This window comes from Ambystoma mexicanum, chromosome 9, assembly GCF_040938575.1.
Source record: "Ambystoma mexicanum isolate Mex_15411 chromosome 9, UKY_AmexF1_1, whole genome shotgun sequence".
NCBI lineage: Eukaryota > Metazoa > Chordata > Amphibia > Caudata > Ambystomatidae > Ambystoma > Ambystoma mexicanum.
The window spans coordinates 969,972,561-969,987,428 of NC_090931.1; the positions used below are offsets into that span (position 1 = coordinate 969,972,561).

The window sequence follows — 14,868 nt, forward strand, 5'->3', positions numbered from 1 at the left end:
CCTTGTGTGATTTTGGCACTTGACCACATAGCTTATCAACTCTGATTATAACTATACATTAATATGTATTAAAGTTCGGCTTTCAAGTGCTAAAACAATATTTCTGCACTTAGATGACATGAAAATCTCACAGGTTATATACTAAATTAGCACCCGGTGGCGGGGGTATCAGCCTATCAGGTTCCGCGGATCATGGGCTGAAATCTCTGATCTCAGCCCACATTCCATGGAACCCGCACACTGACTCCCCCGCCGCGGCCACCATCTTCTCCCCACCCTTTCCCGTTTTTCTCCCCTCTCCTCACCCCGCACCTTTAGCCTCACTTACCTGAATGTGGCGTTTTTGGCTGCCATTGAAATGGAAAAGGGGCTCCGTATGGAGCCCCGCCTTCCATAAACATGACGGCCATCTTGGCACAGTATTTTCATTCAATGAACGGAACTTGAATGAAAATACTTTTTTTTAACACCTCAGGATACCTATTTGGTAATCCACGGTGCTAATAGTGTTAACACCCCGTTAACACCCCGTTCTAAGCCTGGAATGGGGGTAACGTCTTAGTGCCCTCGCTTCGCTCAGACCCATAACTTGGGCTACCGGGTCGTTACCCCCGTTTCAGCCCTTGGAACGCGGTGTTAATGCTATACTAATGAAACACGCCAAGCAGAGAGTTTGATTATAGCTCTATTTTTCCAGGCAGGATGGGGAAAGTGAAAAACGGTGACTATAGGATTTAAAGGAATGCATCGATACACACATTGTGATATGGTTACCTGCCTGTAATTGTTATGTTGCAGACATGCAGATTGTTATTATGCAAATCTGATGCTCTTCAAAGTACATTTTGTTTGTTTTCATAATTGTATTTGAATGAACATCCAAGGCCTCATGGTGGTTAGGACTGGTAGGAGTTCTTCTTCTGGAGGTCCTGGATCTTGAGAAAAGGCCAAAATTATCACTTCCTGTGACTGGCAGAATCTAGAAAGTACCTTTGGGAAAAACTAGTACAGAACAAACCCTGATCATTGCAACCGCAGAGTGGCCGGATCTTTGGATTGCTGTCAGCTCCCTCCACTTGAATGACCTGTCCAACTTCCCTGAGAGTGGCCCCCGAGCCTATGGTGCTGGCGTCAGTGGTAAGAATGATTTTTAAGGGGGGACAGAGGGGGAAACTCTTATAGAGATTCTTACTGTTTGACCACCAGCTCAGGGAATACCTCAGTCCCTTTGTGATTGCAACCTGTGCTTCATATTCCTGAGACCCTGGGTCCCAGTGCCTAGTAGATGGAGCCTCATGCTGTCAGGCCAAGGGAATCAAATACTGAAGCATCCATGTGGCCCTGCAGCCATAGCAGCTTCCTGGCCGAGGCCTGATCAGTGCATTAAATCTTCCAGAAGACAAAGAATTTCACTTGCCCTGTCCTGTGGAAGAAGAACTCGATTCCTTGCTGTCCAGAGCCTCTGAATTGAAAGTCCTGAACTGGGTCCCAATGCGATTTCTGATGGTTCATTAGGAGAATCAAGGAAGTAAGCAGCCTGCAGGTTATTGCCATATTCTTTGTTGGTTGACTCTCCTTTGTTGCTCTGATCAACCAGTCCTCCAGGTAAGGCAATATGGGAATTAATTAGCTGTCGACTGCCGCCACTACTGGACTCAACACCTTGCTTGGTAAATACTCCAGGAGCCATTTTCATACCAAATAGGAGTGTGCTGAACTGTCAATGACATCCCGCCACTGCAAACCATATGAACTTCTGTTGGTGTTTTTGGATGGGCAAAAGGAAATATGCATCCTATAGATCAGTCGAGGATAGGAAATTGGCATCTCTGATCATGGGAACTATCTTTTGAAACATTTCCATCTTCAGTTTCCTCTGCCTCAGAAGATAATTCAGATTTTTCAAATCCATTGACAGGCAAAATGTCTCATTCGATTTCAGAACCAAGAAGATTGAGTAGTACCCCAGACCCTATTCTTCCAGTGGTACCTCTGCTACGACCTCTTCTACCACAGCTCGTGTATTGCTGCTATCATGACTAGTCCCTTCACCCTTCCTTGTGCAGTGAGGTTGCTATCAGGCCGGATGGGATTGGCAGTGCTGAATATTCAATACTGTACCCAAAAGTAATGACACCGTTCACCCTTCTGTCCAAAGATAAGTGTCTCCATTCTGTTCAGTTCCAGTGGAGCTGATCCCCACCTGCCTGGCATCATGACCTCTGGATAGGAGTTTGTAGACCCTGATTTTCCTGAATGAGCAGCATCTTGTGTCTGAATCTAAACCTGAAGAATATTCTCCTGCGGGTTGTAGCTGATGGTTTCCCTGTTGCATGTCTTCTTAGCTTATCAGCATGCTTATCTGCCTAGAAGACTATACTGACTAGGTCTTCTAGGAAATCTCCAAATAGCATACGTTCTTCAAAGGGAATCTTCAGAGCCTCTCCTTCTAGTGGTTATCTGTACGCCAGTCATACAAGAAGGGGGGCTGCCTACCTGCAACCTCAGCAACGATGGTTAGGGCAAATGACTTAACTTTGTCCTAAGCCAAATCTGAAAGAAGCAACACCTGAGACTTTAAGTTCATCAAGATGGGGGGAAAAGTCTGGCCTTCCTTCAATAGCCTTTTATTGCTGAGGAGAAAAGCCTCCCAACGCCATCTCTGCTCTATGTAAAGCATATGTACATGCCGTGAGGGATAAATAGGATCCTACGTGTGCCTTATTTAGTGGGAATCTGTCTTCTCTCCACTGCGTCCTTAACAGCCGCCTCTTTCGAGGCAGTACCAGTGACCTTCCCAAAAGGCTCGGAAGAATGTTTTCGATGCAAATGGTCTGACATTATAAAAACTCCTCTCCTTGCAGGGGATGCAACCAAGTCATGAACCTTGGGACATTAATTGAATCAGGCTCTGCCATTCCATTTAAAATGTCCACCTTTATCTCAGGCAATAAGGGGAGGCCTGCCTTCGTGGATCGATTGAACTGCTTTGTCGGGGGACGTTGCCCCTGCATCATAATAGGTGAGACAGCCTCGTGCTGCAATCGCATAAAGCCTGTCACTTCGGAAACCACCTTGGCAAAGCACTCTGTCCAGATATTTCCCTTTATCATCAGTGTTATTCTCCCCCTCTGTGTCTGATTAAGTAAAGATGGGAGACGAAGCACTAGAGGAAGACAAAGAGTCTCTTCTGCTTCTTTTATACCTCCGCCTTGATTCCTCTTTCAGGGCTTGTCTCAAATACTTTCTTAATTCCTTGTCATATCTACTGGATTTCCCCTTTCGTTTCATTCTATACCTGGAGGTAGAGGAGGAAGAGGACAAGGAGGAATCCAACTCTTCCACGTGCTTTCTCTTGCCTGCCTCCTTTCTGAAACTCACGATGACCCTGTGACTAACAAAGCTTTTCCCTTGTTTTCTTATGTACAATGGAGCGTATGCTCTCTTACATGTACTCTTTATCCAAAGGCAAAATGGCCTCCGCCATACCTTTGGCATGGTCCACTTTCTCTTTCTATTACTGCTTTTATTTCCTACCTGCTAGAATTCATCTGTGCTGCTGAACGCTCATGAAGGATCCTTCATAGAAGGGACTTCACCTGTTGGCAAGCTTCTAAACCTCATAGACGAAACATCAGCTTTAGAATCACTACAGTGCTGCACACACTAACACTGAATTGTATTCGGCAGGGCGCTGATTACCTTTAGTGCCTCGCCTCTTGCCTGCTCGTGTGATTCCGCATGTTGTTACCGAACCAGCGTTCTTCCTGCCGGTTTCCATGAGAAACAAATGGCAACAAGTCTCCTCACCCAGCAGGAAATCAATTTTCACTTCCTTCGTGCACAACTGGTTCCCTTCGCCTAGCAGAGGAACCAGAACTCATCTCATTCTGCATGTAGACCAGCTGATGCACAGACCGGTACCTCAGCTAGGGAGCCGCAACCGTTGTACCTCGGACCCTCGGAAGCCCAGCAGCGAGAGGTTGATCGTGGCAGCTTGCTACCCATAAACACACCAAGAGCTCCTGTTGCATCATGGGAGACAGTGGAGTATCTACTCCAAAGGGAAGGAAAGGATGCGGTTTGAAAATAAAAATTAAGGAAAGGGTACCTGTCATGGAGGCATGTGTCTCAGAAGTAAGTACTGGGATGAGGAAGAGGGAAAGGTATAATGCCAGGTGCACAACAATTCCACCACGCCACAACTATGTGACTCAGGACTCAGGAAGTTGGCCTGCTAACCACTCACACAGGGTGCAATATGCACACAGGCCCGGCTGCAGATGTGTGGGAGCTCATTTCAACCCTTGCTTAGAGAGGAAAACAGCCTGAGGCACCCGTCGGATGTATACACTACAATGGGGGCAAAGAAATTCAGAAGTAGGTTAATAGCCATCTATCATCACAAGACGTTAGCCAGCAGGGAGCTGAAACACTAAATGCTCACTGAAAAGATATACACCCTTCTTTGTGAGCAAGTGGCTAATGTGGAGGAACTGGTGTTAAAAGGCACCGATGTGATAGCACTTCTGTATACCCCAAGGGAAGTGAAGGCTGTTAGGTCTCCAGCAAACACAGTGGCCCGTTGCTTCCCGAAAGCTAGGTCCACACTCAATAAATACCCTAAAATTAATAATAATAAAATAATGATAAAGATTGCAGATGCTGCTCTATTGCAGCCCGGTGAACAGGAGCAAACGGTTTCATTCTTCAGACATGTGTGAAAGCAAAAAATGGCAGCGTCTTTTTACATTTTTATGAAGCCCGGGCAAGGCCGTAAAGAGCTTCAGGGGACTGTACACGAGAGGCTGGAAGAAAGAAAAAAATACCCGTAGAGTCCACACGTCCCAGGCCCACCAGAGTCAGGAGTGATGGCATCTGGGAGAAGATATTACCACCAGCGAGCGGGATAACAGGAGAAAGGACACAGTAGTTGCAGTGAAGTCAGATAAGGCCAATCCAGACTGTCAGCACACTGGCGTGTCTTAAGGGCCACAGCAATGTGGCCTTCACGCTTGTGCTGTGCACTAAAAACAAGTCTCGTGAGACTCTCTGAAGTCACACGCAGAGGCGTTGCTAGGGGGGGGCTATGGGGGCCATAGCAGCTGGTCTTTTGGTTGTAGCCCTGGATAGAATCTCAGGAGCTACAGCCAAAAGGCTAGCTAGCCCCCAGTCCTGACAGTTCCGACATTAGCGTAGCCCCAGTCTTTTCCAGACCTAGCAACACCCCTGGTCACACGATTATGATCGCCCGCTATTCAGGAGGTCAGGCACAGTCATTGCATTTCTTGGCATGTCACCATTGAATATAGAGATAGTCTCTATACCTCTTTTAGGAACCTCACCAAAAATCTCCCCCATTCCGTTGGTAGCTCTCAACTGAAAAGAATTAATTAATAAATGACTTACTATAGAGGAGTTTGAACAGATCGGTGAGGAAGAGAAAGGCGAGTGCATGCCACGCCAGCTATCAATCAGCCCACTGTGGAGCTCTCAGGCCTTGCACTTTCCTCACACAGCTTACTGTGGTGGCGCTATGGAGTGGGTATTAACCTCGTTATGCTATGAAGCTGAGAGAAGTTTGCGTCCATTCCAATTGCTTGCCATAAACACGTCTCCACTAACCACTGACTTGCCTGCACATACAAACCACTAACAGCCAAACCACAGATGAAAGAAGTCTACGTGCAAAATCATTGACCAACAATGTGTTCGTAGTAAGTTCCTATACCTCTACTAAGTACAGTTGAGGCAGCTTTTGTGTTTGCTGAGGCAGGTGTGATCATCTCCCAATTACCACCTGAATGAATGCAATTATTGCTGAACTGCCACCTGTAAGGCTGTCTCTATAGGATCCACGAGCTAAGCGCTGTCTGTATAGAGTTAGGAGAATCCACCACACTGTATTCAAAATTACCTTTCCACAGGCCACAAAGGTATTTATTTTATTTTATTGAACATTTATTAGGTGCCTATTCGGCCAAATCGTGTTTCGAGGCGCCACAAGACAACGTGGGGAGGGAGCAAGGGGAGCATAATAGTAGTGGCAGAAACAGTTCATGTACAATGGTGGTCCTACTAGGCCTTCTGACATTCAGACGTGCAAGCGCTGTGGAGAGAAGTGCAAGAGATAGGGAAGGGGTGTTTTGAGAGGGAGCAAGGTATGGACAAGCGCTGGTGGGAGCCGGGAGGGAAGTACAAGGGGGGCCAAGGTGGAGGCCACTGGCAAGTGCAAGGGCGGAGGAGCCCCACGGGTGGGATGTACAGCCTCCAGGCAGGGGGCCGCAGCGGCACTGCTGAGGGGCCAGGGGGTCCTGGTGTTGACTGAGTGGAGGGCCTAAGAGCCTGTAAGATTCATGAAGGACAAGGCTGCTAGTACACAATGCAATTCCCTCGACCAGTGAGTAGCATTTCTTGGTAAAATTGTTTTTGCTCACACTTTTGTCCCTAGACAATTTCAAAGAGCTTCCTGGTAGGTTACCTTAAGTGATAACAACATACCTCAATCCCACAGCAATAGGTTTCACAGTGTTTGTCCAGGAAAAGAAGATTACAGGGCACGATTCGCTTTTTTCTAGACCCACTTGACTTGGTTATACATGTTGTCTGAGTCCTGCAGGCCTATGTTCTATACCTGCTTAAAGCAAGGCCACTGCATGAAGTGAATGCCACTGCAGTGCACCTCTCTGCCCAAGTGTCATGAGAGAGCGAAAGACTACACCAGGCCTTTTTATGAGTCATAATGCTTTGTCAAAGTCCTTCTGCTTTGTCCTTGTCCTTCATCAGTCCTACCTCATCACAGTGCTTCTTCATCACAGTCCTTCTCCTTCCTTTTCCTTCATCACAGTCCTTTTCCTTCACCAGTCCTTTGTCATAGTCCTTCTCCTTCATAACACTCCTTCTCATTCTTCACAGTCCTCTTTTGAAACAGTCTTTTTCCTTCATTATTGTTCTCCTTCATCATAGTCGTTCTACTTTGTCACATTCTCCTTCATCACATACCTTTGTCATAGTCCTTCTCCTTCATAACACTCCTCATTCTTCACAGTCCTCTTTCGAAACAGCTCTTCCCTTTCAATACGATTCTTTTCTTTTGTCACGGTCCTTCTCCGTTATCATTATTCTACTTCATCATAGAGCTTCTTTATCATAGTCACTCTACTTTGTCACAGTCATTCTCCTTCATCACAAACCTTTGTCATAGTTCTTCTCCTTCATCACAATCCTTTGACATAGTCCTTCTCTTTCATAACATTCCTTCTGATTGTTCACAGTCCTCTTTCGCATCTCTTCCCTTTCAATAAAGTTATTTTCTTTTGTCACGGCCCTTCTCTTTCATCATCATCCTCCTTCATCATAGTGCTTCTTCATCATAGTCATTCTGCTTTATCACAGTCATTCTCCTTTATCACAGTCATTATCCTTCATCACAGTCCTTTGTCATAGTCCCTCTCCTTCATAACAGTTCTTATTCTTCACAGTCTGCTTTCAAAACAGCTCTTCCCTTTTAAATCAGTCCTTTTTTTGTCACGGCCCTTCTCTTTCATCATCATCCTCCTTCATCATAGTGCTTCTTCATCATAGTCATTCTGCTTTATCACAGTCATTCTCCTTCATCACAGTCCTTTGTCATAGTCCCTCTCCTTCATAACAGTTATTATTCTTCACAGTCTGCTTTCAAAACAGCTCTTCCCTTTTAAATCAGTCCTTTTTTGTCACGGTCCTTCTCTTTCATCATCATTCGCCTTCATCAGAGGGCTTCTTCGCCAAAGTCCTTCTACATCAAAGTCCTTCATTACAGTGCTTCACCTTCATCATAGTCCTCCTTCTTTGTCATAGTCCGCCTCTTGTTAAATGCAATAAGCAACTGAGACCACCAAAACGATTGGCTTTGCCAGCGCTTGTTATCTTCTTGCATCTAATTGATACCTTCAGTTTCCTGTGGATATAGGCCTGAGTTCATAAACCCTCTGAACTCCAAACTCCAGCTAGGTCTTCAGATTGATCCAAACTATGTAAACTAGTCAACTTAAAGTTATTATGATATGATATGATATTTTATTTGTATTGCGCTCATACACAAGTGTTTCAGAGCGCGACAAGGCAAGGGAGGGGAACATGGGAGAAACACAACAACGATCTTACTAAGCCCAGTGACATTGAGAACGCGCAAGTGCATGGGAAAGGGAAAGGGGAAAAGTGAATGGAAGGGGGAGAGTGGAGAGTGCGGAGACAAAGGAGAACAGATACATACAATAAATAAAATAAATAGATAATATATAATACAGGCAATAAAGAGTGGGAGTGCAGGCAGCAGGTGGCAAGTGCCGTGTTTATGGCGGCAGACTGGGTAAGTCTGATAAGTGCAAAAAAAGAAGAAAATGGGGGGGTGGTGGGGGACTGTATGGGTACAGATACAGTCCCCAGAGCAGGGGGTGGCCAGGAGGCAGTGCAGGAGGGTGGCAGGGTGAGCAGGTACCAGGGCCCAGGGGACAGAGAGTGGCCAGGTGCACATTGCCAAGAGAGAGCAGATCAACAGGGGAGAGGGGAGCGAAGCCAGAAGCAAAGGGGAAGGTCTTGAGGTGCTTCTCGGAACCGGAGATGGTTCTCCTCAGGTTTTAGAGTGACAGGGGGGCTATTCCAGAGGGAGGCCCCAGCCAAAGACAGAGATCTACCCCCAGCTTGTTTCTTTGAAAACGACTGACCCTGAGGGAGTTAGAGGTAGAGGAGAGAAGAGCTCGAGAGGGGAGGTATTTACGGAGGGATAGCTGAAGGTATTTTGGAACCAGGCCCCAGAAAGCCTTGTGGACAATGCACAGGGTTTTGAATGTAATCCTTACATACACTGGGAGCCAATGGAGATATTTCAGAGCTGGAGAGATACGATCCCATGGCTTGAGGCCAAGGACAAGTCTTGCAGTCCTGTTCTGGATTAGTTGCAGAGGGCAGAGAGTAGAGGCAGGTAGATTTAGAAAGAGACTGTTACAATACTCCAACCTAGAGAGAACCAGAGCTTGGGAGACAGTGAGCTTCTGGTGGAAGGAGAGGAAAGGAAGAGTACTTCTGAGGATGTGCAGTAGGAGGTTTGACTTTTTAGAGACCTCAGAGATGTGGGCGGAGAAGGAACCCGAGGTTCTTAGCCTCCCAGGTGGGGGTACGAGGAGGGCCAAGGGAGGCCGGCCAGAGAGTGAGGGGGAAGGAAGGTGAAGGTGTGCCGATGAGGAGGATCTCTGTCTTGCTGGCGTTCAGACAAAGATCATTGGCGGCGCACCAATCTTGATTGGCAGTTAGGCAGTCAGAGATGACAGAGGGAGAGGAGGTGGCAGAGGGCAGCCTGAAAATTAGTTGAGTATTGTCAGCGTAGCACTGGAAATTTGAGCAGAAAATGGCAATGCAGTGGCCGAGAGTTGCCAGGTATTGGTTGAAAAGCCAGGGCGAGAGGTTAGACCCCTGGAGAACACCACAGGTAGAGAGGAAGATAGATGAAAGGAAGGACCCAAGTTGGACCTGGGAGTGTCGATCAGAGAGGAAAGAGGTCAGCCAGGCCAGAGCCTGATCAGTGATACCCAGGTTATCATGGAGATGGTTGAGCAGGATGGTATGGTTGATTGTGTCGAAGGCAGAAGAGAGATTGATTAGGATGAGGACAGAGGGAATGTTCGAGTCAAGGTTGGAGAGCAGGTCTTCACGGATGTTCAGGAGAGCAGTTTCCATGCTTCTGGCCGCTCTGAAGCCAGACTGGTGGACATGGAGACAGCCAACAGAATCAGAATGAAGGTTAAGCTGAGAGACGGCCAGCTTTTCCAGGAGTTTACCCAGAAAGAGAGTAATGGAAATTGGGCGATAGTTAGCCGGACAGGAAGGGTCAGGTGTGGGTTTCTTGAGAAGGGGATGCACAAGAAAATGCTTCAGAGGGGAGGGGAACAATTCTGAGGCAAAGGAGTGGTTGCAAAAATCAGCCAGGGCCGGAGCAAGGGTGTCAATGTGGTCCTTGATGGATTTAGAGGACCAGGGATAAACCTGTTTTGACAAGGCTTTCATAGATTGGGCTTGTCTAGCGACCTCCTCAGGGGAAAAAAGAGGAAAGGACGAGAAGGAGGGTGGGGGTGGTAAAAGAGGGGTCAGCAAGCACAGACTCAGAGGGAATAGGAGGGGATGAGAGGGTGGACAGGATGTCCTTGGTTCTTGAGATAAAGTGAGAGGCAAGGGTATTGCAGAGAGCCTGGTAGGCAAGAGGAGGGGTAGAGACTACAGCAGGGTTGGCAAGCTCCTTGATGATTTTAAAGAGTTCGGCCGAGTTGTTTGATGCCGCAGAGACACAGGCTTGAATGTGGACTCTCTTCTTAGTGCGGACAGAGAGTTGGTATTGCCTTTGGAGCAGGCAACAGGCTAGTTTGTCAGAAGATGAGCAAGAAGCCCTCCATTTCCTCTCAGCCGCTCTACACTTATGTTTAAGTGTAGCTAGGTCGAAGTCATACCAGGAATTGCACTTGGCTTTGGACTTCACGCAGATCCTCATAACAGGGGCAAGAGCACCAAGAGTATCAGAAATAGAGGAGTAGAGAAGGGACAGGGCTGTGTCCGGGTGTGAGCCAGCCAGAGGAGGAGAGGGGGAGAGAATGTGGCAGCGAAAGCCTCAACTGACGCACGCTATTATATTTAAATCAGTATCACAGGGATTTTCACAGGAGAAAGTCATATTGTGAAGGTGTTTCGCACCTACTCACATATTCCAGAGTGTACATGAAAAGCCCATGCAATACCGTATGATGTACATCAACCAAATAGTCCACAATTTCCAAATCATGCTTTGATGTTGGCTGCCAAGGAAGTGCCTCCTATAACCTGCTAGCATGAAATTCCCCCCATCTCCTTCTTCCTCCCCCTAACTTCGCCATCTCCTTTACCTAAAGCTCCTGTGCCACAGTGGAACCCGTGAAAGCCCGGGTCACAATGCTCTATGGTTATATAATATCCCTTTATTTAAAGGCAAGATCAAGCATCCTTGATCCTGTCACCTTGCACACCATAAATCTGGCTACATAGGAAACGAATCCATAAGTGTTCCTTACCTCCCATCGCACAACAAATGCGGCCATCCTCAGTGTCCTCATAGCCTCCTTCATCTAACCTTTCCACGTGGGAAGGAAAAAGCCGATGCCACTTTTCCTACTCATTTTGCAACTTTTTAATGTCCAGAAACGATTTCTAAAATGGCATCTTCAAAATCCCTGAATTCGAAGCAATTAATTACATCTTTTGGTGTTCATGCTCCCCACAGGGCAAGCCAATCCTCCCCCCGCCCCCCCAACACCAGCTGATCCCCGAGACCTAGCATAAACTGCAACCCGGTCTAGCGCATGCAACGGCCTCCTTGTGTGGTGACGGCAGACCAGTCCGGGGGCAGGGGGGACCGGGACGTGCATGCAAGCCGTGGAAGCTGGTCTCTCCTACCCCCAGCCCCGTTTGTAGCCAGATTTAAGATCTCCTGCAATACATATATTTCTGCTGCCACTAAGAGCACACCCTACCTCCGTGGAGCAGGCCTGCACCATCTGCAGCCGCCTGAGTCCTGGAAGTCCAGACCTCGGCCAGTGCAGCAGCGCCTTCATTATTCAGGTTACTGTGTGAGTTACAATGAATGTCAACCGATGTACTTTATATTCATATGTCAGCCCATCCAGTGGTAAAGAAGCAATTTAAGCAGAGTATGATCTTGACATGAATCATGCAGATTACATTATTGATGCTTTATTGAATTCTCGTGTAATTAGAAGATGGTTATAGCAGTGAATGCATGTCTCCTTTCACCCACACTGAAGATGCAGCCAGGATGTGCTCTAGACAGTTTCATGAACTCACAGCTAGGGGGCGCAGCTGCCTGTGTCTGCCTAAAAGGACTCCACGTGGGTGATTAATGAGATGGCAGTGAGTCCTCTCTTTCATGTACTATCTTTCACCCTTGCAGGACACCCTCGCTTTTTCAATCAGCTCTCCACCGGACTGGACATCATAGGCCTGGCTGGCGAATGGCTGACATCAACGGCGAACACCAACATGTAAGCTGGACTTTTCCTATTGTGCTTATTGGCCAGTGCTACCCATTGAAATGCATGACTGCGAAACATGTGAACTTGTTGAGAGGCAGCGTTTCGAGGTTCACAAAAAAGGGGAGTCACATGATCTGAGAACCACTATAACAAATACACTTTATTCTAACATTCTTTAAGTATGTTTGCATGCATTTCTTATGTGGAATACATGGACGTATGTTCTGTAAGAGACTTGGGGCCTCATTACGAGTACGGCGGTGCAGTAAAAAACAGCAGTGATAGGTCTGTCATTCCATTACCGCAGCATTACCTCGCCACCGTACTACAGGTTTGAAGGTGATGTGGAGGGGTTTCTTCCAGCAAAGAGTCAGAGGGAAATCTGCCATCCTTTTTCCAAAAATTCAGCATAATCGGTGGAATTACAGCCGGCAGAATTAATGCCAGTGGTAGTTCAGCAAAAATCCCCATTGGGGTTCTATAGACTCTGAAAAATGGGCACTACCCCACCTACCACCACTTGTAATCCTGCAGTAAATCCGTGGGACCAAGTGACGGTAATAGTAAATCAGTTTGGTGGTATTCTGGCAGATTTACTGCCGGAATACCGCCAAACTAGTAATGAGGACCTTGGAATTAACTGCAGTTTGTACATACATTGATTAAATTACAAAATTGGAATCAGCACATTGCAGAGAATTAATGGGGCATCTAACAGTAAGTAAATAGTATTTTCGATTGTGTGGTAATTATCAGCAAATTAATAATGGCCATGTGAATAAAATGATATCAGAAATATGTTGTTGGCACATATTCCACGTATGTACGTTAAGGAGTGTTTCCTTTCACTTGCTCAGTGCAATGCATACTATGCCCTGTAGATTATGCTTTCAGCACCAGCAGGCGGCACGTAGACCCCCTCAAAGCCCTCCTTCCTCTAGCTTGGCCTAACTAGTTTTCCCCAATGTATGTTATTAAGGCCCCAGTCTACTTATCTCCACCCCACCGCCCCCACTTACAAGAAAACGAGTCCATAAACATTCTTATTCCACATTCAAGGCCAAATTATTCTCCAAGGCCCTCCAGATCCTCTGATGAAACATCTGACTGGTGTGCACCTGCAGCAATGCAAACAATGGCTTCATACGGGATTAAAGCCCGCTGCCAGGATGCCCATCTAGGGCACTGCCTTTGTTGATCAGCCCATCATTTACTAACAGGCCACAGGGCTCGAATCAGTGGTGAAGTAGCCAGCAAGGGAGGCACAGCTGGCTCTTTTATGCCTCCCCCAAATGGTGAAATAATAATCTGCTATGTGTTTGCTTCTGAGAGGGCATTTGTGTTTCCGTCCAGCGGTGGTCGTTACAACGGGATTACGCAACTGCGTGTAAGGCTGTTGTATGGTGTGCTGACTCCATGAACTCCGGGGAAACATGTCTGCCATATTGGGGCCTCTTTTTCCTTTTTTTAATGTATGTATTCTTTCCATATGTTTTGTTTTATATCAACACATCCGCTGATACAATACATATAAAAAATACAAAGTGTTATTTCTTATTATAATTAGCATATCCTTAGTTACAAATTGTCATTTGCATCGGAATTTAGTTGACATAGTCCCAATAAAAAATAGCAGCTAATAAAAAATAAATCTGACTGCCACACAGAAAATTATGCCAAAATGAATCCTTATACAATTAATTGCTAATATTTACAAACTCGTGAAAGAACTCTGGCCTTGTTTTGTGGAACTCGACAAATTCAATGTAGCGGTATTCCAAACTTTCAATCCTAGAAGTATTCTTGCAAAATCGACAGATCCTTTTCTCTTTAGATATTCCAACTCTGGCACCTATCTGTCAAAGCGGGAAAGCACATACAATCTCAAAAGCAGACATATTCCTCATATTGTGGCTCCAGAAATCTAGTGAGGCGTGTTCCCTTTTTCCCTGTAACTGGGGATACCTTTCATATAATCAGCCAAAGTAGATTCACTACTCATACTTTTCAGCTCCATCCCATGGATGGGGTCTCTTCTTCACAAGGGTTATTTTTTCGGCTAACCGCAAAAGAGGATTGTCCTTATAGTCAATCGTTTAGAAACAATCATTGAAAATTCGCTAATAAACAGACCTCCTCCAGATTCCCACTCCCTGTGAAATAAATAATTCATGTGATGTGGACTCATACCTAAAATAATAAACATCACATTCACTTTCCTGATTAGAGCAAATACGTGCAGTGATACCAAGCCGATCATAACTAAAATATCTCCCGTTGGGACTGACCTAAATATCTGCAAAAAGGCTTTCCAAATTCCCCCTTCCATGACCTTCAACCACACACAAATAGTTGTACCTTTTAGCTCAATCCGGAAAAGTTACATTGGTTCAACTTTTTGATAATAAGCTAGCCTCAAAATATTGCAAATCTGTGACTATTGGTGCTATACATTTTTGTTTTGTGTCATTAGTACACCTGTCAGATATTGTATTAGTTTGTTAAAACCCCAAATAATGATATTCATCTACCACTTCAATTTCAATATTACCTAAGAGCTACTTACAATTCATGGAAGCTCTCTTAGTAGTGAAGCACATAATCGCTGTCTTGTATAGCACACACTCTGTCGCATTGAGTAAGGATGCTGGCCCCTGCCTGACCAATTCCCTGACAAATGCCTTGCCCTGCCTCAACGGGCCCGGCCCTTCAGAGGCAATAGTCCCAGCAGGCTACCGAGCATAGCACCTGAGCATGTTCGAGTAAGGTTTGAGGCATCTCGCAGCCTGCTAACCAACATACTAAGGATGCTGAAATG

At 46.1% G+C, this 14,868-nt stretch overlaps 1 protein-coding gene across 4 annotated transcripts in view; it reads left to right on the forward strand.

Annotated features, from left to right (window-relative positions):
• GAD1 (glutamate decarboxylase 1) overlaps positions 1-14,868 on the forward strand; it is a 356,368-nt gene that overhangs the window by 133,952 nt on the left and 207,548 nt on the right. For all 4 annotated transcript variants that reach the window (XM_069616186.1, XM_069616187.1, XM_069616188.1 and 1 more), the window contains one exon: positions 11,969-12,059. In XM_069616186.1, coding sequence (XP_069472287.1) covers positions 11,969-12,059 — 91 coding nt within the window. The remainder of the gene's footprint in view (positions 1-11,968; positions 12,060-14,868) is intronic.